The 25,076-nt window shown below is 35.9% G+C and overlaps 1 protein-coding gene across 1 annotated transcript in view; it reads left to right on the plus strand.

Moving 5' to 3' along the window:
• Positions 1-25,076, plus strand: part of Smp_170590 (putative cation efflux protein/ zinc transporter) — a gene marked incomplete at both ends in the record, with an annotated part of 79,673 nt that overhangs the window by 50,360 nt on the left and 4,237 nt on the right. The window contains 7 exons of the mRNA XM_018795011.1: positions 12,407-12,599; positions 14,347-14,488; positions 16,369-16,502; positions 18,091-18,329; positions 19,973-20,130; positions 22,205-22,334; positions 23,312-23,669. Of these exons, the coding sequence (XP_018649366.1) occupies positions 12,407-12,599; positions 14,347-14,488; positions 16,369-16,502; positions 18,091-18,329; positions 19,973-20,130; positions 22,205-22,334; positions 23,312-23,669 (1,354 nt within the window). The remainder of the gene's footprint in view (positions 1-12,406; positions 12,600-14,346; positions 14,489-16,368; positions 16,503-18,090; positions 18,330-19,972; positions 20,131-22,204; positions 22,335-23,311; positions 23,670-25,076) is intronic.

Consider the following 25,076-nt stretch of genomic DNA (forward strand, 5'->3'; position numbering starts at 1 on the left):
AATTTATCTTACGATTTTAATTCACCTATAAACTGATTCAAGTTAACACTTCATATTAGTCATCCCAAAAACATTAACGATTCGATCTTATTTTATATGACAAACAATCCTTGATTCACATATTACAGTTTCTTAAATTGATGTACTCTGCCTTAAACTTGGCCAATCTTCTTTTATGGATTATTAATTTATAATTGTAGAACCTGATGAGAAATTATTGAAAAGAATATTCTTCGTTCATATAAATGTTTTAATAACAATATTAATGTTAATAATGTTGATTGTTCCATCATATATTTCACTCTGGTTCACATATTTGGTCAAATTGAGTTCCGTTGATATAGTTTAACTACCAGGTGTAAGGCTCATCTAATCCTTCCTGCCTTTAATCATACTACTATGGGACTTTCTAGTTGGTACATTTATTCTTGTTCTCCTGATTACCATAGAAATTCACATCCCATTAACACTTCGTCTCATCCTAAATGTAATGTCGCCTTGCCTATTACGTTCATTTCTAGTTATCACGTGTTTATTTGGTCGAAAACTTGACTATCATTATTATTAAGCCATGATTTCAGTTTTTTAATTGTTTTATTTCTTCTATATGATATTTCAATGACCGTCTTAGTACTTGTTTTACTTGGCTCGATATTTTGTAGGCCGTTCCAGTGGTTTACCGGGTTTTGCATTCTATCCTGCTTTTCATTAGGCTGTCCAAGAACTACTGAATACTAATACGTCCCTGATTTATTAAGAACACCCTTTCTTCTTTAATGAGTAAATAATCCTTTTTTCTTCAATGATGTATATACTTGGTATTTTGAGGTTTTAGTTGAACAAGTTCGTGGTACAAGCTAATCGCATTACAGGAAGGGTAATTGTTTGATAATTTGGAGTATTCATATTAGTTCGCTGACTTGGAATTTCTGAAACGGGGCAATTTGTGGCAGGTAGAACATGATGGGCGAAAGTGGACGTATCGTGTTTGGAACTTATATAAAGCTCTCAACTAGGTATAAAGGATTCATCAGTTGATACAACTGCCGCAAATCGTTTAGATTCTTTATGTTTTAGACGAATTTTATGCTTCATTTCACATTTGGACAGCACCTCTGTTATGATTAAACCTCTGTTTTTATACACTCGTGCTTATAATTACGGTGAATAACTGTTCCGCACCTCACAAGGAAAGCAATAATCTGATAAACTAGTAACTGGCTGTGGGATTGTAACAGCTCAGGTTGGTTGGTTAAGAGTTGACCCCAAACAACCAAGCATATGCTAAAACAGTATTGTTCAAGTATTCATTCACTTCCTTACTTTTTGTAAGCGTTATATTCCCTATTATCTTATATTGAATGTTGAGAGCCTTTGTTTGTCTGAACAGATAATCCCACGCTCTACTGTGACTGCGACCGATCACCTAGTGTTTCACCTTGAAAAAGTCTTTGGATTCTTTGACTATTTGATAATGATAAACGGTTCATTATCTCTCGTCTTAAGATGGTGTATGGTTGTGGTGATGGTGGATCTAAAATCAAGTCACGGACTTCTTTGGCGACTGAAAGAGGAAGGATAGAACACAAGTCTCTATAGCGAATCCCTTCAGATTTGATATTGTGTCCCTCAAAATAAAACTGAGATTAGTCGAGAAACATCATCAATTACACTTCAAGCTGCAAATAAAACTAAAATTGCGACATTTGGGCAGAAAAACTTAACCCTAGATTTGGGGTTCAGGAGGCAATTCCCTTGGGTTTTCACGGTAGCCGACATAGATCTGGCAATACTGGGGATGGACTTTCTAGAGAGATACGAATTTCTAGTTGACACCAAGAAACGGCGATTAACACTAAAAGAAACTTCGTATTACACAAAAGGCAAAGAAAGTCACATCAGCTCTCTTAACTTGATTCAAACTCCTCCAGTAACAACAGCGAAATTCCAAGATATACTCGCGGAATTTCCAAACTTAACTAAACCAAACCCACAGCCTTCTAAAGACAAACTAAAAGTAAGTCACACTATCAAAACCGAAGGTGCACCGGTTTTTGCAAAACCCAGGAGACTAGCACCAGATAAGCTCAAAATCGCTAGGGCCGAGTTTGATTATATGCTACAACTGGGTATTATCCGTCCCTCTGATAGTCAATGGGCATCCCCTTTGCATATGGTCCCAAAGAAGAATGAAGGTGACTGGCGACCGTGCGGGGATTACAGAGCCCTCAACCGTCAAACCGTACCAGATAGGTACCCAATACCGCATATCCAAGATTTCACAAACGGTTTACAGGGTATGAACATATTCACTAAAATTGACTTAGTCAGGGCATATCACAATATCCCAGTGGCTGATGAAGATATCCCCAAGACAGCTATTACAACACCCTTTGGCTTATTCGAGTTTGTACGCATGCCATTCGGCCTGAGAAATGCGGCACAGACATTTCAAAGATTCATAGACAATCTACTTCGAGATATGCCATTTGCGCAGGGGTATATAGACGACTTGTTAATTGCCAGCCCCGATTTGCAATCACACGAACAGCATGTAAAAACAGTGTTAAAAAGACTGGATGAACATGGAATAAACATACATCAAAGTAAGTGTGTTTTCGGTGTTCAAACTTTAGAATTTCTCGGTCACACATTAAGCCCAGAAGGGATTAAACCGATCAAAAAAGAAGTAGACACCATTAAACAATACCCCATACCTAGTTCTCTAACACAACTGAGAAGTTTTCTAGGTCTAATTAACTTTTATCGCAGATTCATACCAGGTTGTGCACAATTAATGCAACCTTTGACAGATTCACTAAAAGGAAAACCAAAAGAATTCAAACTGTCTTCTGACGCTGTCGAAGCTATTAAACAGCTTAAAGATAAATTAGCTTAAGCAACTACGTTGATGTATCCGAATTCTCTTTCCCCACTTGCTTTGATGGTGGTTGCTTCAGATAAAGCAGTAGGCGGTACCCTAAACCAACTGGTTAAAAACGCATGGAAACCAATTGCTTTCTTCTCAAAAAGACTCGCTCCAGCAGAGACAAGGTATTCTACCTTCGGGCGAGAACTTCTTGCAATCTACCTAACCATTAAACACTTCCGACACATGTTAGAAGGCAGGGAATTTATAGTTTTTACGGATCACAAACCACTAACGAATGCACTAAAAGCGAGAGCTGATAAATACTCACCTCGAGAAGTCCGACACCTTGACCATATATCAGTTCACAAGCGATATCCGACATGTCAAAGGTCAGGACAATCAGGCGGCAGATGCTTTATCTAGGCTAGAAATAAACGTGCTACAGCAGTCTACAGTAAACTTCGAGATGTTGAGAAACGAACAAGAGCAGGATCTAGAATTACAAAACCTGCTTAAAACAAACAATTCAAGTCTTAATTTAAAACAGTTCCCATCACTTGTCGATGGTATTCTAATCTACTGTGACACGACCAAGGCAATGCCGCGACCTTTCGTTCCCAAAAGTATGCGAAAGTTGATATATAATAACTTTCATTCTTTGTCTCATCCTGGCGCAAAAGCTTCAACAAAACTAATCAATGCCAGATATATATGGCCGAATTTACAGAAGGATATACACAAATGGGTTAGAGAGTGTTCAGCATGTCAACAACCAAAGATAAATCGTCACACAAATTCACCCATAGGTGTTTTCTCGCAACCAGATGCACGTTTTGCCCATGTGCATATCGACTTGGTAGGTCCTTTACCACGTTCAAACGGTTTTAATTATCTTTTTACATGCATAGATCGATTTACCAGATTCCCTATAGCCATCCCGATAGCGGACATCACAGCGGAAACAGTAGCCAAAGTTTTCATACAGAACTGGGTAACCATTTTTGGTACACCCATAACAATAACGACGGATAGAGGAGCGCAATTCGAATCCGAACTATTTAATAACTTGGTTAAACTTCTAGGCTCCAATAGGATACGCTGCACTGCATATCATCCTCAGGCTAATGGGATGGTAGAACGTTTTCACCGTCAGCTAAGAACCGCCCTTATATCTCACTCAAACCCCAATCAGTGGACAGAATTCCTACCGTTAGTTATGTTGGGAATACGAACATCTGTCAAAACTGACGCACAGTGTTCAGCTGCGGAACTGGTTTTCGGAACAACTCTGAGACTACCAGGTGAATTTATTAACCCTAATACTAACAGTCAAAAACTTAATTTAGAAAATTATGTAGATCAACTACGGGACCACATGTCTAAACTTAAGCCGATTAATACTCGTGAACAATCGCGCGCCGTATATATACCTAAAGACCTAAGCAATTGCACGCACGTCTGGATAAGATGTGACAAAATAAAAGCACCACTCAGTCCTCCATTTGAAGGTCCTTTCAAAGTCGTCTCAAGAAAATCTAAATATTTCGTGATAGAAAAACATGGAAACATCGACACAGTAAGTATTGATAGGCTAAAGCCGGCTTATCTAGATCATGAACCACCATACATGTTGTTAGATCGTTTAACTGACAAATCCATTACGGAATCGAAATGTAAAGATGATAAATCTTTACAAATGACTAAAACGGTTCGCTGGGCACATCCGATTAGTCAGTCAAGGATGTTGACAGTTTCGGCTGCAGGATAAATCTAACCACGTAGCTAATCAGACCCTGCATCTACTTAAAAACAATTTTTTTCCTCATTCCGCCTCGCATACAACTCCCCAGACCTTTTACCTTTGATATATAAGTGTTATGTTGAATATTTTTTTAAATAATGGACACATAAGCTAGGTATTCCGAAACGATGGCTGAGGATTTTAATCAAACTCATACGACTAACACTGGCAAATACAACGAATTCAAAAAGCAACCCAGGCGAGTTTTATAATTTCTTTTTCTGGTTAATTAACTATGTTGGTTGTACTTCTTATATATCTGCATACATTTTTCACGTAGACTGGCTATACATATATACCATATGAACTAATTCTAAAAGTTTTCGGTCGAAGATATGTTTAGTAGCTTGAAACTATTAATAAGTATTTTTTTTCTAGACAAAACATTTTGGATTAAACCATGGTCAAGTACTTATTAAAGTTCTCATCATTTTTTTTCTATAGTATTATTATTAATACAAACAAAGAACTTGTACTGTTCCAATATGGCACTTTGACATGTCAATCCGTCCTCTTGTTATCTTTCTCTCATATCTGAGCAACCTACGGCCCACAAACGTCGTATTGAAGGGGGTTTTGTTGAACAAAAACGCAGGCCCCACGCACTCGAACCTCTGCCCTCCTGAATGCTGGACCGTGTGCCTAGCCACTAGAACACATCAAACCACGGGGGGAATAATGACTGCAACTTTTTCCTTTCATCGACTAATCATTCATAATACTAATGAGTAATAGGACTTACACACTCCTGAGGTGCAAACCAATTCCTTACTTGGATGAATTGACGAAATATTGCCTCAATATATCATGCATACCTAAATCAAACCAGAAAAGGGTATTTGACACAACTGTACTTGATCCGCATTCTCCACACAATTTTTTTTGCTTCTTAATCGTATATTCGTTTCCGTTTTGTGGATTACTCTGATGCACCCTTGGTTACGCACCTAGTTGTAAAAGGCGGTCATCACTGGCTCAAGGTCATGCATTTGATCGATTTTGTTAAAGAGTCCAACTTCTAGCAAGTTCACCCTTTTACATATATGCATTACAAAAGAGTTTTTTTTGTTGTTTTCATGGTTCTTCGTGCACAAGATATCTACACTATGTTTATTTCCTTCCAGAATACCAATCCGTTCTGGAGGCCAAGCACTTACATGAACGGAACAATTATCAATTGCATTTATGTATTTCCATTTTGTATCTTATTATTTTATGCAGGTAGTGGAGCAGTTCTTCAGGTTTGCTTGATTTTCACCATTACCTTTGAAGTAGACTCTTCTTTACTTTTTACTTGAGGGCGACTCAAGAGGCAGGTGAGTAAACACCTGATAGCCGGTCTGAGCATGGAAAAATCGTACCTCACCAACATGGTGTTGGGTAGCCCGCTCGCGGCACTTCCTCAGATATTCTTATTCCACATTCTCACACTTTCTCTTGAAAGCACGCAGCAAACCGTCAGCGATAGTTGTAGAAAAGATCACATGCTACAAAATAAGATGACAAGCTAAGTAAATGAAGAGACATCCATGGACTATCGTTGAAAGCGTTAGTCGTAACTGATTGTAAGTCAAATAGTGAGCGAGTTGATAATTTCGCCTTGGGATGAGAAATAGAACTAAGGTGTTTTCGATAGATAGGTTAATCGAACCGACGTTCCTACGGAAGTCGATTGTAAGGGGAAGCTAATGTAATAGCTCAGGTTGGTTGGTTAAGAGTTGACCCCAAACAACCAAGCATATGCTAAAACAGTATTGTTCAAGTATTCATTCACTTCCTTACATTTTGTAAGCGTTATATTCCCTATTATCTTATATTGAATGTTGGGAGCCTTTGTTTGTCTGAACAGATAATCCCACGCTCCACTGTGACTGCGCGAAGATCGAAATAAAGACCTATTCACTACTTCTCTGGTTTCTTCTATCAATAGCACGAGGGTTACCTTAAGGCACGAAAGGATTACAATTTGCCTGTGCACCATTTTTTTCTGCCATTTTTTCACGTAGTCCATACGAAATAAAAAAGTTCTTACTCAACAGGTTCTATGAGTATGTTACATTGATGCGATCTTGTAAACGATATCTGCGCATCTGGTAATATAGAGTTTTCCCAAGATCTGAATGGTCATCGCAAGCTAGGTAGCATCGTGTGCCTACTTTTGTCTTTCATTTTTCTGAACTGACTAAAAATGATTTTTAGTCCTTTGTTTATAATCAACTGATACAAAACTAAAGTAAATTAAGTGAATCGAAGATCTACAATAGGTGAAAATGGGTTTAAGGTATTGTATAGATATCCATTTGAATATAGAGTTGGTGTTCAACTGTGAACATGTCAAACTGTGACCTGCAGTTCAAAGTCACTAAATTTATTATTCAGGTGGGTCTTCAGGTTTTCTTCTAATTTAAGCAGCTGAAGTCCATTTTCATATCAAAAAGTTTGATGACTTAGATGCATTTTTATTGCAAAAGAATCGGTAGATAGCATCGCTTATTCTGTCCACGGACAATCATCAGGGCTTAGCGAAATGCATAACACATGTTGAGCTATTTTTTAATGGGTCGAAGTAATGTTAAATATGTCACAGATATTTGGGGTTTGACAAAGCATCTGTTTGTTTTAAGTTTGTGAATAAGGGTTCAAAACCTACGGTAGGATCTATAAACTCCTTCGATAGCAGGTTCCTGATAACAGCAACGGAGCATCCATTAATACAACATATCTCCAAACCCACATATTTTAGTGCAAACCAAAGTTCCTTGTTAGAATTCGTAATCATATATGCTTCTGAGGATATTGCCAACCCGAATATTCTTCCACCGCTAGTGGATAGCGATCACGCTGATCTGTCATTCACGTTTAGAGCTAGTGACATGATTTACGATCAGGTTAAGCCTCACCCAAATGTATGGAGAGCTAACATATCAGCCATTCAGGAGTGCGCTGCTAAGACACTAAATACTAGCTCATCAGTTGTAGAAGCATGGTCTTTATTAAATGACAAGTTTATTTCAGTTACGTACTCGCTTATACCATGCTTGGTAACACGCGAACTGAATAACTGTCCACCATATATAACAAAAAAAGCCAAGGAACTTCTTAGACGTGGGGAAAAGCATTGGAATATGTTCATCTCTACTGGCTTGGAACAGTACCGACCCGGTTATTGTAGGACGAGGAATGCTTGTAGAGCGTTAATAAGACCTGACAATCGTACGAAAAACAATTGGTAAGGGATTGCAAAAGCAGTCTGAAACGGTTATTCTCGTATATAAAAAGGCGAACTCAGAGAAGTGATGGAATCCCATCACTTTTATTACAAGAATATCATTGAATATTGGCAAGAGATGATAACGAAGAAGCTGAAGCTTTATCGGCATATCTCAGTGAAGTGTTTTCTGTCAGCAATGAGCAACGACCTGATAAGTCCAGTGATCTTGATGATCTTCACCTTAGGATTATGAAAGCCTTATAGGATGTAACTGCTGTACTTACAATCATACTGTTTGATATGTCTCTGAGGCAGTCTAAACTGCCAAGAGACTAGAAAGATGCGATATTTAGTCCGGTGTATAAAGCAGTAAGTAGAGACTTAATTAGTAACTATTGCCCCGTTAGCTTAACCAGTGCAGTTGTAAAACTAATGGAGAAGACTATTCGAATGGTTGTTATAAACTATGTGGAAGGACATAATCTTTTATCCAGGGAACAACATGGTTCTTGAAAAAGCCTATCATGTTTGACAAATCTTCGCATTGGAAGAAAAGATCGGGCTGAGGCGAAAGATCAAAATATTCCTGTAGACGTGATCTTCATAGATCAAAGTAAAAACCTTTGATAAAATCTCCCATTCAGGTCTTAAATTAAAATTGAAAAGTTTGCGAACCCATCATAAGGCAACAGATAAGATAAGTGGCTTTCTCCGTGACAGGAGACAGAGGGTTAGGGTAAATGGAGGCCCCTGATTGTGGGAACCTGCAAATAGTGGAGTTCTTCAAGGCACAATCCTTTGCCCTCTTCTCGTTTTACTTTATGTAAATGAATTACCAACTGTAGCAAAATCATCTGTTCTACTCTTCTCCGATGATGTAAAATTTAGAGACCCAAACAGAGTATATCATACTAGTATTCCCGGACGATCGCATCCCACTGGTGGCATGGATGGACTGATGATCGCTGGAAGTGAATTCTAACAATAGTGCGGTTATGCGATCAAATAACTAAGGCGATTCATATCACTACACAATACGTGAATATGTGTTACCCAAGGTGATGGACTAAAAATATTTAGGAGTCATACTAAGCAATGACCTCAAGACTACGAGTAACTGTAAGGCCGTTGCTGCAAAAGGTTATATGGTATTATGGGCTATTGGTAGGTCTTTCCAGTATTTGGATGAAGAAAGGCTTAAGTCATCACACTCAACTTTCGTGAGACCGCATTTGGAATATGGGATTCAAGCAGCGAGTGCTTGTTTCAAGTATGAGGTGGAAAGTTCAAAAACCGAGATCCAATCGTCTACGTCTGGAGTTTCGTTTCTCTCATCAAGTAGTGAATTACCGGAATTCTCTACCAGAACACGTAATATCAGCACCTTCTGTTAATATATTAAAAACGAGATTGAACCTCCAAAGTGTTACGAACTGCAAGGATTAGCATAGGTCGACAGACCTCCTATTCTTATTACTGAAAACTGAAAATCACACCCAGGCGTTTATAATCTCAAGGTCGGTTGACGCGATCGTTTGGAGAGGCGCGATGTTGAACAGAATGGATTTTCATTCTAATAATTCATTGTACCGCGGAAGAAGGTATTCGGAGGATGCACCTTGAAATAATTTTTTTAAGGATGGAAATTCTTCTGGTAGTTTTAGCTGTCATCAAACTACTAAAAGTGATATCTGTTTACGCTACATATGAACTATTGAAGAATTCGAATCCTCTCACTATATTAATTGCTTTAAAATTTACGTAAGCTTGCCAATAAATTTATCATACATCACTTCTAGTGCGTTACTTATTATGGTTCCACTTCAGAAGCCATTCAATGGACCTAAATTGAAGATTACTGAGGTCTGTTCATTGGCTTTTCGCTGTTTATTCCTAGTGGTTTCACATCCTAAAGTTCTCTTTTGTCCGGCTACTTATTGATGCACTTTGGATAGAGGGACTTATTCTTTGTGGTCCCTTCAGGTGACAAAATTTTAGAATGAGTTTTTATTTTCAGGTTTATTTTGTTGTTCGAGCACAGCGAACTTTTAATTCTTGCTGCAGCTGGTACATTTATCTTCGGGTCCCACTGCACTAAAAAAGTTAGTATCTTAAACTTTAGATTTGATCATTTGTAGACTCGAGGGTCAGTATTCTTTGTGATTGGTGTGCTATGTTTGGTATTTTTCGACCATGACTATAGTCATGGGGAGACGGAGCATCGTATCCTTTTCATTACCATTTTTACTTAGTGTTATAATAGTTTTTCCTTTTTTAACATTGTTTTGACATTTTGCTTAGAGTGTTTCAAAGAGTAACTCATTACGTTAAATAGGATTTGGAATAATTGACTTTCACGGTTGACATTCACGTTAGGTGACTTATTATCATGAAATCTGAGTTCTAGTGTGTGCGAAGGGCACAGTTCAGTGATGTAATAACTCGGCCAATTTTTCTATTCTTTCAAGCCCTTACGTTATTGAATGTATTATCTAAATTTCGTCCACTATTTGTTGATGCTAAGTTCGCTCTTTTATTTCGTTGCCAAAGTTGATGTCGATTTATTGAGTGTCAGTCAACACTTTATGCAATTACTTTAGTGAGCACAAAGAAAGCTTTAGTATTGTGCTGTGCTAGACTTTGGTATCAGAAGGAATTAAGTGTACCATAAACTATAGAATGGATATTATCGTAGTTTATTCTGAAATGATGTAATATATTTACAGCTAAGAGATCGCACTTTGTCTCAGTTTAAACAGTCCTCAAATGATACAGTATATCTGTCTTTCTACGAGAATTAGTTTCATTCTCTCGTTTAATTCAGAGCTTTCAGGTAGTCACACTGTCCTTATAATTTCTAAGAGTAGCATTTGATCCTTGAGTGATTGATTTTTTTCCAAGCTACTTGTATTTATGCGTATGCATATATGTGGATATTTTCCTTTAACTCTTCCCTCTAATATTCTGTAGCTGAAGGAGTTCATAAAAGTTTCCTAATCCATCATTTATATGAATTATTTGTAAACTTTGGACTTTCGGATCACAAGGTGAGACCTATTCTACATACATGTCGCGAATTGTCTAAAAAAGACGTGCACTTCTAATATGAGATTTGTATTATGTAACAGTTAAAACGGATTTGCTGATAGTCATTACTGTAAAGCGAAATTATTGCTACGATTTTGTGTACTACTCATTTCAGCTATCTCCTTCATTACTAGGTTGATAGATCGAAAGTTCAACTGGATATCTTTTCTACTACTAAAGTCTACTTGGTTTTCTTGATCTCCATAAATATTTAGTCGATGTTCGTTTCTGTCTTTACTCATTTTTATTAATAGATCACTCCACTGGATAGTAATCTTAACTTCTACTTGTTTGTCCGAGGTTCTTAGTTGGATGAAGTAAACTGGTGAGGACTAGTGTTGAGATCTAAAACTATCGGTGTACTCTGCTTGTTATTGGTGAATCAGCTTGTAAACGTTGGGTTTATTTTGGCGTTTTGTTTATATTTAAAATGGTTTTCTTGTACTGATCGTCGTAGTATCGACGCTTCAAAAGTGATTCAGCACGCCTTAGTTTCTCATCACATGTATAAAATTCTCTTCTAGGAAAGTAATAATTGAATGAAATACTTGTTTATCACATTTATATTTTATTACAGTTTTGTAGTCATACAGAACGTAGAACCTTATACATTTGTACGTCTATCAAATCATATAAACACACTGAAATGGGGTGGTCATGATAAACACTAAAGTAGTAGAACTAACAGTATCATCAGTGATAGTAAAAAAGATTCAGCATCGACGGTGTGATCCGGGAGTTACAATTTGCATGATAAAAAAAGCTAATTATTCTTGAAAATCATTTACCTAAGAGAAGACAAAGTGGAATCATCTACGCCATTAAGATTGATTCTGATGCAAACCAATAAGTAAAAATAAATTAACTCATTCATCAAGTACTTGGGTATTCGCTACACTTCAAGTGTGGAAGCTAATGATACTGTCCAGCTGCCCAAACCTAAGTAGGCTGGACGGGGTTCAAACCTGAGACTGAGTGGCTGAAGCCAAAACGTCTTAACCACCTCTTCTGTTAAACAGACTAAATATCACTTCTACTCTAGCAGAGATGAATTTAGTTTTTTTCTTTGATGGTATTGACGACACGTACAAAACTGTATACATTATGGTGAGTTATTAGTAGTTGATTCTAATGAAATACGTGAATAGGAATCATTTTAACACATACCTGGTCCCCTTATCTGATATGTCCCTTACTCACATAGTTGAGGGGTTTCATTGGTTGTGAACATAGGCCACGTGAGCATTTTGTTGTTTAATATGTCTGTCTCAAACGGCGCATTATCAGGTAATGAGTAGATGTGACCAGTTGTTAATATATAATGTCGCCTTAGACTAAGGCTACAGATATTCATAAAAATGTAACAGTAGCAGGATGCTTTGCTTGTCAGCTAACTTGTAAACTATCACCAGTTGGTTTTCTTTCCTTTTAAAAGGTTGGCGTTGCTGTCCTAATTAGTGCAGTCTGTTTGGACGCCGGGCTAGCTTCAATTTCTAGGACGTTAGTAACATCTATCGGAGGTGCCAAACGTTTATACAGCCTTTCTGCTTTAATTAGCTTCATCATATTGATTCCGTTGTTTCTTCTTACTCACTTCTTCAATGAAAACTCCCTTCACACCAAGGTAAGTGGGCGTATACTTTAAATTCCTTTATTTGCCTCCATAAATCCTGCCATATTGTTTTAATGTTTCGTAATTAGGTATGAGTTCACTAGCCTCTCAAAGTATCTAGATATTATCGAACGTTATTCTTGTACTTTATCTTATGATGGCTTTCACAAAGCATATACCAGTGAATTTTTATTGATTACTTTCCGTGGTTTGTATATTTTCCACAACAACAAGCATTTTTGAGGGACTACTTTCTATTGAGCTACACAGAACATGTGCTTAGGGAATTTGTGCTATGGTGATTGGGAGCCAATGGTCCACAAGATCTATTAAAGTCCAAAAGGAAGAATGATTTATGATTTCATACCTTCCATTAATTTCTATGCGGATACGAAACCTAGCCTTATCTCTTTTTTACGGATGCATTTTTTACACGGAAAAGCTCCTGTAAAAAGGGTTTATTGTAAGTGTCTTCTGTTTAATCTCCTCCGCTTTCCTAATTTTTGGTGGTTAGCTCCCAGTGTACCTAGTTTTTATTGTTAATTAGTTAAAATTTTATACAAAAAAACTCGATTTTGATGGACTCAGTGTTTAATGCTAAAGTAGTCGGGGACGAATTGTAATTCAATTTTAAGGGTTTGAATCTTCCAATTCTTGGCGTCCCGGAGTGAACATCAACACTTCAATAAAGGAACGTTCAGCTGATGAGTCTCAAGTGGGATGAAACGCACATCCTGGATTCCACTTCGAGCCACTCATGATGCACATACCACAAAGGAAACCAATCAATTTCCGTCCTATATACCAGCAACGGGAAGATTCAAGCCCTGACAATTGATTTATATTCATTTATTGAGGCCTTTGCTATACGGAAATTGAACCCCCCTTTATGTGTTCAAAAACAATTTGTTCTTACCCTTAACCTACCCTGGTAATGCTTATTTATTATCCAGAGTAGTCATCACATTGTTTTTGTGTACTTTATTTATTTTCTTACATTAACCTGTCTAGTTGACCTTTTAATTTTCATATAAAATTGTCTTAACAAGTATATGTGTGATCAGATTGTTCGAAATGTATTGCGCTAATATATCACATAATTCTGATAAAATTCGTCTTCTCATTGCATTATCGAAATTTATCAAAGGGACTAATTGTTTTATATTCATTGTCTTAAGAAAGTCAGTAGCTTGTGCCGATAAACTTCAAAAAGATAGATAATTTCACTTGTTGAGAGAATAGGTCGGCAATGCGTCTTGTCTCGAACGAATTCGATACTTTGATCAGTTCCAAGTATTCAGATAAATACTTTATTAGAACAGGACGCCAACTTTTGAAGGATATCTAGTGGCATAATGTTTTTCTCATCCATGAAGTGCAACATTCGTCGAAGTCTAGTTCCACTTCAAGCAAAATAATTAACTCCGTCAAAAAATTCTCTCACTTTAGTTGTCTCGTCAGCTTTATTGGTTGTTGATGAACGAAATATGGACTTCAATAAGGAAGCTTAGTAGTTAACACGCCGCATACCTAAATGTTTATGAACAGGCAAGTACACTGAGCATCAATTTTCATTGCTTTGTAGCTAATTACCTTTTAAAATACAATATATCTGTACCATGAGTAGAACTAAAATAATACTTGATTGTTCTTGGTTTTTATTTTATTTGTCCCACAGGAACAATTAAATCTTTTGAAGATGGTAGAAAATGCTAACAATCAAATGCCTTCTCACGGATCGTCTGAAAATATCCCACAAAGAGATTGGCTATTTTGGATGGTTTATATAAGTATCATGCATGTAATCGATTTCTATATGACCAGTCTGGTTAGCGGGCGACTTGGTGCTCAATCAGTGACTCGTCTTGCTAAACTAACTGTCGTTATAACTAGCCTAATATTCAGGTTGTCCGATTAGTTTCTATTTTTGTTTTAACTTTCATAATATTCATTGCGAAGCATTTTTATGATCCATAGTATGCATTTAAGTTTATATTTTGTTTGCTTACTGTGGACACTTTAAAATATTGCGATTTTCGACCTTCATATTTCGTTCATAAAGCTTTGTAAGTCTTTCTAGACTAATTCAAGTAAAACTTCTGAGCCAAACTACGTATGAGAATTTTTTTCCAGACCTTTGTTCTACTGATACAAAACTTTTTTGGTTGTTCATGCTTTTCTTTATACAGTCAATGAAAAGACTGAACCATGGCTTCATTTGGACCAGCTGTTTAAATGGAATTCTTTTATCAATTTGTGTTCTTGAGGCTGTTGAATTTCGTCGAAATCACGAACCGATCTTATTTAGACCATCATTAAAAACCTGGAAGCACTGGATGGCCGTTTCGTCCTAACGCGTCACTCTTCATCAGTATGCATCCATGACTCCACGCGCGAGAATCGAACCCGGGACCCTCGGTCTTGTGCGTGAACCCTTGACCTCTACATTACTGACACGAGACCCAATGGTCGTAGATGTGCACTGCTGAGGAGTACCATACTAGAACGGAGCGGCCATGCAGTAACTAGGTTTCTAGTGTTTGCCTAAATTAGATCGGTTCGTTATTTTAACGATGATCTCCTAATTAGATCGAAGTTTGAATGGACTTAAATTCGTTACGTAAAAGTCAAACAATCTAATAGTTCGTATGTCACTACTACTAGTGATCGGTGAATCATTACCAAAGAGGATTTGGATATCGTGATGCTGTCTAACCATTTTGAAATAGATAAAAAGACAATAAACAACCAAAAGGTTTTACTCATAGCATTTGGAAGGTTAAGATTTCAAATTCTCTTCGTTAATCAACATATAAACGATTATTGTCCTTTTAAAATTAGGGAAAAAGTAAGACAATATAATCAAGGCTTTGTATTTTCCTATTGTTAATATTCACGACTGCAAATAATTAGTCTCTGTTGTTATATGCACACTCTATACTGTTCTTTAGTTACAAATCAAAATATACTGAGTAAGAGATAGTAATGGAAAATGTTTAAAATCTAATTAGTTTTTAAACAAGATGCTACTTTATTACCTTTAAACTTACCAAACAAGTAGATCTTTGAGGGGATTTTTCTTGAGCGAGTTTCATTTTCCAACTATTTAGAATAAAAGAAGAAGCAACAGAATTCCAAAAACGTTTTATTTGATCAAATTGTCGTAATTCCTTATTTCTTATTTCTACGCATTTGAACTACTACCAGCGATTGATCTTTCAGTCATAAAATCAATCAAATCAAGTAGAAGTCTAGATGTAAACGTTTATTATTACTTAAAAAAATACCATGTTAAACGGATTATTAAGTGAAACAAATCATCGTTTAAGTAAAGATTTATTAACATTCTAGTTAAGCTGTTCTTTTGTATCAGGTTCACGTCAGGTACAAGTTACATGATGAAGAAAAAGTTATATAAAACATATAACTGGTTAAAATAAGTTACAGTTGCTGTCAATTTCAAAATATTTTTAAGGTATTTGAATGTACTTGGATGTAAAACTCCTTCTTGCTTGGTTTCAAAGTATATCTAATTGGTATCTTGATTGTATAATTTATTAGCACAAATTTTAGTTTCTTTTTGTTGATACATAATGGATCTGTTTCTTCAAGGTTAACTTCTAACTTGAATTTTAGGCCATCTTTGGATCGATTTTTGGCATCTTTAATTTTCCTTATTAGAGTATTGCTTATCTATGATCACTTTCTGGTTACTTGAATTACTAATTTTTATTGTTGATAATTCAAAAACAAACATTACATATCTCATCTAATACCATTTTTAGCCTTTTGTGGTCATCTTCAGATTCTGTAGAACAATTTGTTTCATTCGATCGTAATGAGATTCTTGTAAACAGTTTCCTACCTAAACATCAAATGTCTATCGGAGTAATTGTTTCAGTTGTTTGCATTTTATATGGTAAGCTATTGTAATCCTCATATTTTGTATCTACTGCTATCCTTGTTTTGTGGTTTTTTTCTAATTATATTGTTATGGCCTGGCTTGAACTACACAACTCGGACTAACGACACAATAGGGAATGCAATACACCAAGCACCTGTCGACCGAACTTGTACCATACTCCCAATAACTCCTTGACTCATCCTCCAAAACAGTTGGAAAGATAAAAGAAAGTAAACGCATTACTATTCCAACAGACAATGTTATTGTAAGAAACTCTTAGATGTTTATGAAAACTTTCAGTTTGTTCTTGAAAACTAGTCATTAAACATAGAGATTTCGGTATTCCAAATTCAACTGCATGCGTGAAGTTTAAAATATCAGAACGGCATTCTAAACATTGTTTATTTAGGCTGATTTTAGCATGGTCTTGGGAAATGGTACGTTTCTCAACTCAGATTTTTCGTGTCTGGGTTTCATAGATTTGACAACTGTCATTGATGTTCCACTAAGTCTGAGATCAACTCCCTGTAGGATTATTTTCTGTCACTAAGTGATATCTGTCTCTCTTTGAGCTCAGGACAAGTTTATCTCGTTTGTTGTTATAGCGTGAACTGAGGTTGGCACGGATTGGTGCAAGGGAAAAGACAAAGAATCTTGATGGTCGAAGATTAATTTCCTAATTTAAAACTAAACACTTCCTCGTCCATTAGTTACAAATACTTTCATTTATGTACAATATTTACTTGCATTGGTTATTTATCAGTGTAGTTCATGCTGGATTAATACACAACAAAATACCACACTGAATAAGTACAACAAATATTATAAAAATGGGTTTTGTACTGAATCGAATGTCACACTAAATTAATACGTGATCTTACTCTTGATCTTCTAATAACTAACTAAACTAAGCCAGATTATCATATTTTACTAATGAAAAACCTAGCGAATAGATCTCACTGTATGAGTTCAGTATGGATTATAATTATCCTTTAATTGATGTTTTATTGTTGTTTATCAATAATTAAGAACTACCATTACGATCTATACATATAGATTTCAAGTTCTAATCTTGTTTAAATTAAATTGAACATTGGGTTGATACTCCACAAGACAATAATTGGACGCAGAACATTTCAATAAATCTGCTTCAAAAACCGCGTAAAAAGACATGATATAATCAATCATCAGTTTTTTTCATATATACATCAGTCTTGCAAATTTTGTAAACATCACTGTTTGTAGAAGCATTTCATCTTTGATGGTGGCTTTACTCCCACATTGGAGTTTAAATCACTTCACTCTATATGACGTTAGTCCAGTTTAGTTAATATGGGCTAACAAGTGCTATCATTAGAACTACAAGACTTTAAGTGCGTTTGTAAACCAACTGGATAAATCTGTACTTGTTCTCCGGTTCATCGGTTTCTATTCTTTTTGAAAGAAAGTTCATGGAATCGTAGTGATCTCTGATAAATTTTTGTCATATGTTTATTTACGATGAAATCGTCAAAATTTGTCTGGTTTTACAACTTATTTGTAACCTGTCGTTCTTAATAAAAATTTATCTTAATTTCACTTTTTTATTTGAATAAAGCTTCAGACCTTTTAACCACAGATAAATCTGGTCATGGTCCAGAAGGTATTTCAAGTGGTCATTTTATTGGTTACTCAATGGCTGGTTTACCTTTATTTACTGCTGGACAAACACCTACACACGGTGCTGCCTTATTAGCGAATTCAGAAGAATTTGGTCTATGGTATCATTTACGAGCTACTTTTCATGGCATTTTAACTGGACAAGCTTCACGTCGCATTTTCGCGTTCTTGTGTTTAAATTTAGTAAGAATTTAGTTCTTTGTTTGTATATTGTACGATCGACTACTGTTCCTAACCTACCGTATAGCGTTTCTCTATTTTCGGACCTTATAATTTATGAATTATACATGGTTAACATTAGCGCTTTACTTATTACGGCCACTAGTTGATGTATTAGAAATCAGTTGTATTAAGTGATTTTTTTCATTTCATTACATATTTTGACACTGTGCCTCAGTAATTGACTCGAATAGTCATGAATAAGATCAAATATCAAACTATTTTGATCTGAATAGTTGTTTATTATTGTTCCCAATTCTAATTGCTGTAACATCAAAACAGTTTATATTTCTGGAGTCTTATCACATAAACAAAATGAAATGATTCATCGAAGAAAATTTGGTGAATGGTGGGTAATCCCTCAACTATGCACAATTTTTTTATCAGAACTACCCCTTGGACTCATTTTCTGACTTTGTAGGTGATCCTAAAAAATGATTTCGATAGCTGTGTTTGACTAGAGTTAACCATATGTTCTGGAATTGAGATGTTGACTGACGTGCATCCTCTTTTAGATGACCATGGGGGTAGTGCTGAAATACTTGTTTGGAAAGTGCATGCTCTGTAAAACCTACTCTAAAAGAACAGGTGAGCTGGCTAATATACATTAAAGCAGTCCATAGTGACAATATATTCTTAACACTTCCTCAAATGGGTTACTTAGTGTAGTTGCATTCTTTTTAAAATTTTCCGCATTTCATATTACATTTACAATACGGATTCCCGTTTATATTAAAATTTTTTTATGTGATAGACCCATATAATACGAGTTGTTTAAACAATCGTTTTGTCTTGATTCACGTGAACTGCGAATTGGAAAAGGTTATAATTATGCTGGAATCGGCGAGATTTTTGAGGCCTGTCGGATATCAATAGGTGATTCATGTTGATGATATCATTTGATGGCATTGAAAAGAAAACTTGAATCTTCTCACTAACTGAGTGAATCTGGAAATACTTTTTTTCTCAAGTAAACAATCTTTAGCTATACTGATATTTATAATGCAGTAGTTCGGATAGTTTTTTCAGAGGCTGGAAGTATCGACTCTACCAGTGATGAAGTCGAAAATGTGGATTCATTAAGTGAATAACACATTTGTTGTCAAAAAGGATCAACTGAACCGTGCCCACAATATGATGGAATAGGGAAATGTTGAGGTTTTGAACAGAAGAAATACTGAGATGATCAGAGAAGCTTTAGAAGTTTGCCATTCAGGTCAATCAGCAATTAATAAACACATCGAAATCGACTGAATTTACCAACCATTTAGAGAAAGCATGGACAAATATAGGATCAACACCCAGGTCAAAGAGAGGAACAGTTGAAATAAATGTGCAGACAACAACATGTTAAGGTCAGCAACAACCAATCAAGATCAGGGCCGATAGAATAAGCTGCCAGTCATATATGGAGAAATCTGAATGACATACTCCTATCTGAATTTCGCGCTGATGATCAGAAGAGCAATGAGTATCTCACGATTAAACCATCCAGCTCAGAACGAAACCCCATCGAAATTATTCTGAATTTTGTTTTGTTTTAGCTATTATTATGAGTGCATAAATTAGCGTTTATTCTAACAGATGGGATTTTATTTCAATTTCAGGCTTTTACATTTGTGGAACTTTTTTATGGTGTATGGACAAATAGTTTAGGTTTAATTTCTGATGGTTTTCATATGTTATTCGATTCAGCAGCACTTGTAGTAGGATTATATGCTGCTGTAGTTTCACACTGGAAACCCACACGTATATTCTCATTTGGGTAAGTCTTATCCAATATTTTCATATAGTCTACAGTTGTTTATTGTTAAAAAAAGTGTTAATATGAAGTAGGGTGTTGTTTAAATGAATGTATACTCCATATGTTGCTTCAGCACTAGTCTACTTCAACACCTGAATTAATTAAGTTCATTGATCACTTCTTTTATCGTGGAAGTCTCATCAGTCCTGATGGTTTAGTGTTTGATGAGATCTTGGCATGAGTTCAGAAAGCTCGATTAGCCTTTTCCAAACCTCCCTCACTTTTGGCATAGGCGATTAGGACGAGTTTACTGTGCAGAAGTTCTCTCCGTTTTACTTTGACGGCTGTGAAAACACCATTAAGAATAGAGTATATTCACAAGATACTAGTACTATATCGCATATGTCTTTGAAACATTGCTCGTGCATGTTGGGACCACCTAGTTAATAACTTTAAGGTAAGACGCGAAGTACCGACTAAGGATAGGAAATCAATTGATGAGGTAGTGAATCTATATTGATCGAGATGGTTGGGACTGTACTACGTATGCTCATCCACTGTTTATCGTGATGGATGATGTCGGAATACGTGTAGGTGAGAATAAAGCCAAGGGTGGTCAAACTAAGATGTGTCATTTGTCCATAAGGTCATCGACTATTAGACTGAGCCATGTAAATAGGTACAGGCTACCTGGTTTGAGCCCTCAATCACTGGCTGGTGACTTTGAGTAACGTTACTCAGAATGATTCACAGTAGCAAAGATCCATTTATTTTTTGTTTTCCCTTAGATCCTAAGCTTATAAATTACGTTATAACGTTTTTTAATTCCACAAATACGTGTTTTCTCAAATCATATTTTTCATGCTTAATCTTTGTATTATCACCAATACTGTTATTCCTGCTACTACTCTGCAGTTTACCTTGATGATTTTATTTCGCTGTACAAATGCGTTATGACAACCTGAAGCGATGTACATATGTGTCAGGTTCTACATTGCATATGACTGACTGACCAGATAGTTAGTTTTAGATGTTGAAATTTAAATTTTGCTATTTCTTTTAAATGTGACTCCCTCAATGTATGATATCGTCCAAAGGGTTTGTCAAAAAGCATTGTTACTCCCTCGGGCTTTCAAGCGTTTTCAAAGGAATCTTTAATTTCATGAAGTTCTAATTTAGCTTGGCTCGTTTTCGTTTGTGTTATGATTGTCATCTCACTATACTCAACGGGTTAGGGGTTAGGTGATTTTTTTCAGAAATCTCAGTCTCTTGCTCGCGAATAATCTAAGAGTAGATACAGTTGTAATGAAAAAGTCATCTAGCCGATATGTGATTAGAATTGTAGGACACTTTATAACAGCTCAGTGTGTGTTATACGGTCGTTAAAGTTGTAAATATTGGTCACTGAAATTGCACTGAAGGAGTGCTTAACATACTTTTATGGTCCGTAGATCTGACTCTGGTTTGATCATATAATGATGTTGACGAAATATACATCTGGGATAGCGTCGTACATAATTGTTGACTTAATTAGCGTTAGTGAATAACGGAATTAAATAAGTCAAATACGAGAATCGATTGGGGATACATATTATTTCATGCACTCGTTAATCCAGGTAGACAGTCAGAGAAACGGAGCGGAGAAGCAGACCAGTGAAGGCAAACATGTCAACTTCATTTTATCAAGCATGCCTCAATATTTATATCCAAATAAAAATAAGCTGAAGACGTGTGATGAATAGGATAAGTAATTATACATACGGTCATATAAAAAGAGTCAAGATTAGTAAACGAATAACTGACATGGTGTAAATATGACTCAAGAAGAATGAATAGTCTGGTCTGTTTGGAATCTAGAACAACCCATATGAGCTTTATCTAGTGCTAGACGCTACAATACTGCCACGAAACCAAACTTCCCGTCAAGATAGCATTACTGAGGATAATACTACAACCATTCAATAATAGTCATTTTTTGCCGCTACTTATGTAAGCCACCTTTTTACTCTTTACTTTATCTTGGGATTATTTTTGTGTTTAAATTGTCTCTTTCAAAGAAGTACAGAATTTGTTTTTTCCCCGTATACTTATTCAGATATAACAGTGCAGAGATTCTATCTGGACTTGTCAATGCACTGTTCCTGTTGGTTATATCTGGATCGGTGTTTGTCAATTCAATTGTACGTATTCATCAACCACCAGATATTAAAACTGATAAATTATTAGTGAGTTTAATAATCTTTTTTTATCTTTCTTCATGCTGTGTTATGCTATTATATAATTGATTTCTCATTACTCAACATTTGGGTGTATGTGTAGAAAACTGGTGATAAGTTTCTTCTCTACCTCTATTCATTTGTATATGATTGACCATTACCCTAGTAGAACAAGTCGGAAAGGTATGAAAATTTTAACAGAAACATTTTTATTGAGCTACCACTCAACAAACATATTCATTTCAATGTGTTTTTAAAGTTTTTGGCCTTTGCAGTTTTTACTGTCAATACTTACTGATAGGAACTATTGCACACTACTTCGATCAATGATGAATATAAACCTACCAAGTTACATCAATATGATGTAACAATAGTAGATCTTTCATATCCTTATTTACACTTCAACTCATTAACAATATGCATGTGCCCATTCATCTCAAAGAATTATATATGAAGCGAATAAAGACTTGGAGGGGATAACCTATTTTTTGTTTAACGCAAAATCGCACACATTATTTGCACATTTTCTTTGCGTTGTCCTTCACACACTCCATTGTTTCTTTAATTCTGTTGTTATTTCGACTGTTCTCATATTTTATTTCTGTTCTCTTCATTGCAGTCTTCTACTGCCAGGCATTCCACTTCCAACTGGTGCTACATACTACTTATATCTGTCAGCTTAAGTAGAATACACCACATATATAGGGATGTTGAAAAAACGTGGTATCAGTCCAAGAAGTTATTGACTGTTGGTCTGAGCCATCTTAGTAGATGCAGACTACTTCTCTGGGGTCCGCCTGATCACCACGATCAGTAATTGAAAACGTTGAGTAACGTGGCTAATCAGTTACATTTTATTCTTTGTCTTCCTGTAGATATTAAGTTCTAGTAGTCCTGTTGTTTTTCGTTATTCAAAGCTAACGATAAAATTTCTGTTGAACAATTTATTTGTTTTTGTACTCAAATTTTCAACTTTTCTGTTTTAGGCTGTATCTATTTTAGGTTTGCTTGTAAATATTGTTGGTGTTGTCGCTCTTGGTCATGCTCACAGTCATGGAGGCCATGGTCATAGCCATGGTGGACATGGTCACAGTCATAGTGGTTCTCATGGTCATAGTCATGGAGACAGTTCTCATAGACATTGTCATAATCACGAGCATGGTCACAGCCATAGCCGGAATCATAGCCACAGTTCAAATAGATCTCATTCTCATCACTATGATCACAAACATGCTGTTGAAGCTCATAATGAAGAACTTCATTATGGTCATACACACGGTCATCAGCAGCGTTGTGGATCGCACAAATCACAGAAAGATGAAGCAGAAGATGCTAATCTACGAGGTATATTTCGAGTTTTCAACTTTTCTCATGTTCACAACTTTGAATAGTGCAGTTATATATTTCGTGTTACAGTCAGACTGTTGTAGAAGGGCTCCAAATGTGTAATTATATGATGTACTTTTGAAGTATACCAAAAACTATCCTAACTTTACGATATACTAAGAGGTTTGAACCCATTTAAAGGATACTTGTTGGTTTGTATTCTATGTTAATTTAATAATATGTAAATGCAATTGAATTGTTAGACAAATATTTAACAAATTGAGTACAAAGTTGTTGTTTTGTAAAACTGCAGGTTCACTGATGGCTTAGTTGGGTTCTGGAAAAGTGTTCATACGAATTGGATGATGAAAATTTAAAATATCTGATCAGTGAAATCTGTTTCTACGTCCAAGTTGTGGTTTCAGAGAAACAAGATCCCATTGTTTATTTGGTTCATACCATAATATTCATGTGTACTATGTTTAATGGATGACTTAATACAGAATTACACTAGTCTAAGATATATGACATTTACAAGCAACAGTATGTCTTTATGGCATTTTAAGTAAATCTTTTAAAAAACAACTTAACGGAAGTACTAGTTGTTTCGACAATAGCGTGCTTGATGCAAACTCAAATCTAGTATCCATCTGCTTGACTATTATTAACCAATGGCTTTCACAGCCTTTTTATTTCAAATCAGTGGACTAACGTAATATTTTGAAAACACGTTATTTTAACATTATCCCTGTATTTTCGACCTTTATCGTACAATATATCCATTGAGTGATCTAAAAAAAATCGGATTTCCAAATTTAACATTTTCTATTAAAATCAACTGTGAAAACAGAAGAAAATGTTAATTTGTGAAATATTTCATACTTTCCTATTACTTCTGTATTAAGTCAGTTTTCATAAAATAGCTTTAAGTGTGTCAAGTAGAATTTCAAATACGTTTCGACTAGACCCCACCTCCTTGGGTTCGGTGTAGCTGTGTAGTATTTTTAGTTCTCACATACATTGTGACCCAAATTTTTGTACGTAGATTTATGCTTGGTAAGTGAGTAGTACCGTGTTGACACAAATTTAGTTTTTTGTTAGCAAAAGGCTATATTTCCTATCTGATAATTATATACTCACTAGTGACTGGCTCCATGAGGTATTTCCTGGAGTTCTAATGAGAAGCAGTGACCGGTGGAGTTCAACCAGGTCTGTTGTAAGATAGTAACTCACTGAAGATAATGGTGAACGGTTGTTCAGTTTTGTGGATTGGTTGAAGTTAGACATTAATACCATTGGATGTCGGCTGAGTAGTCTAGAGGTCCTGGGTTCGAATCTAGCGGGGCGGGATCGTGGATGTGTACTACTTAGGAGTCCCACAATAGGACGAAACGGCCGTCCAGTATTTCCATGTTTTCCATGGTG

This window comes from Schistosoma mansoni, chromosome 1 (assembly GCF_000237925.1).
Source record: "Schistosoma mansoni strain Puerto Rico chromosome 1, complete genome".
Classification (NCBI taxonomy): Eukaryota; Metazoa; Platyhelminthes; class Trematoda; order Strigeidida; family Schistosomatidae; genus Schistosoma; species Schistosoma mansoni.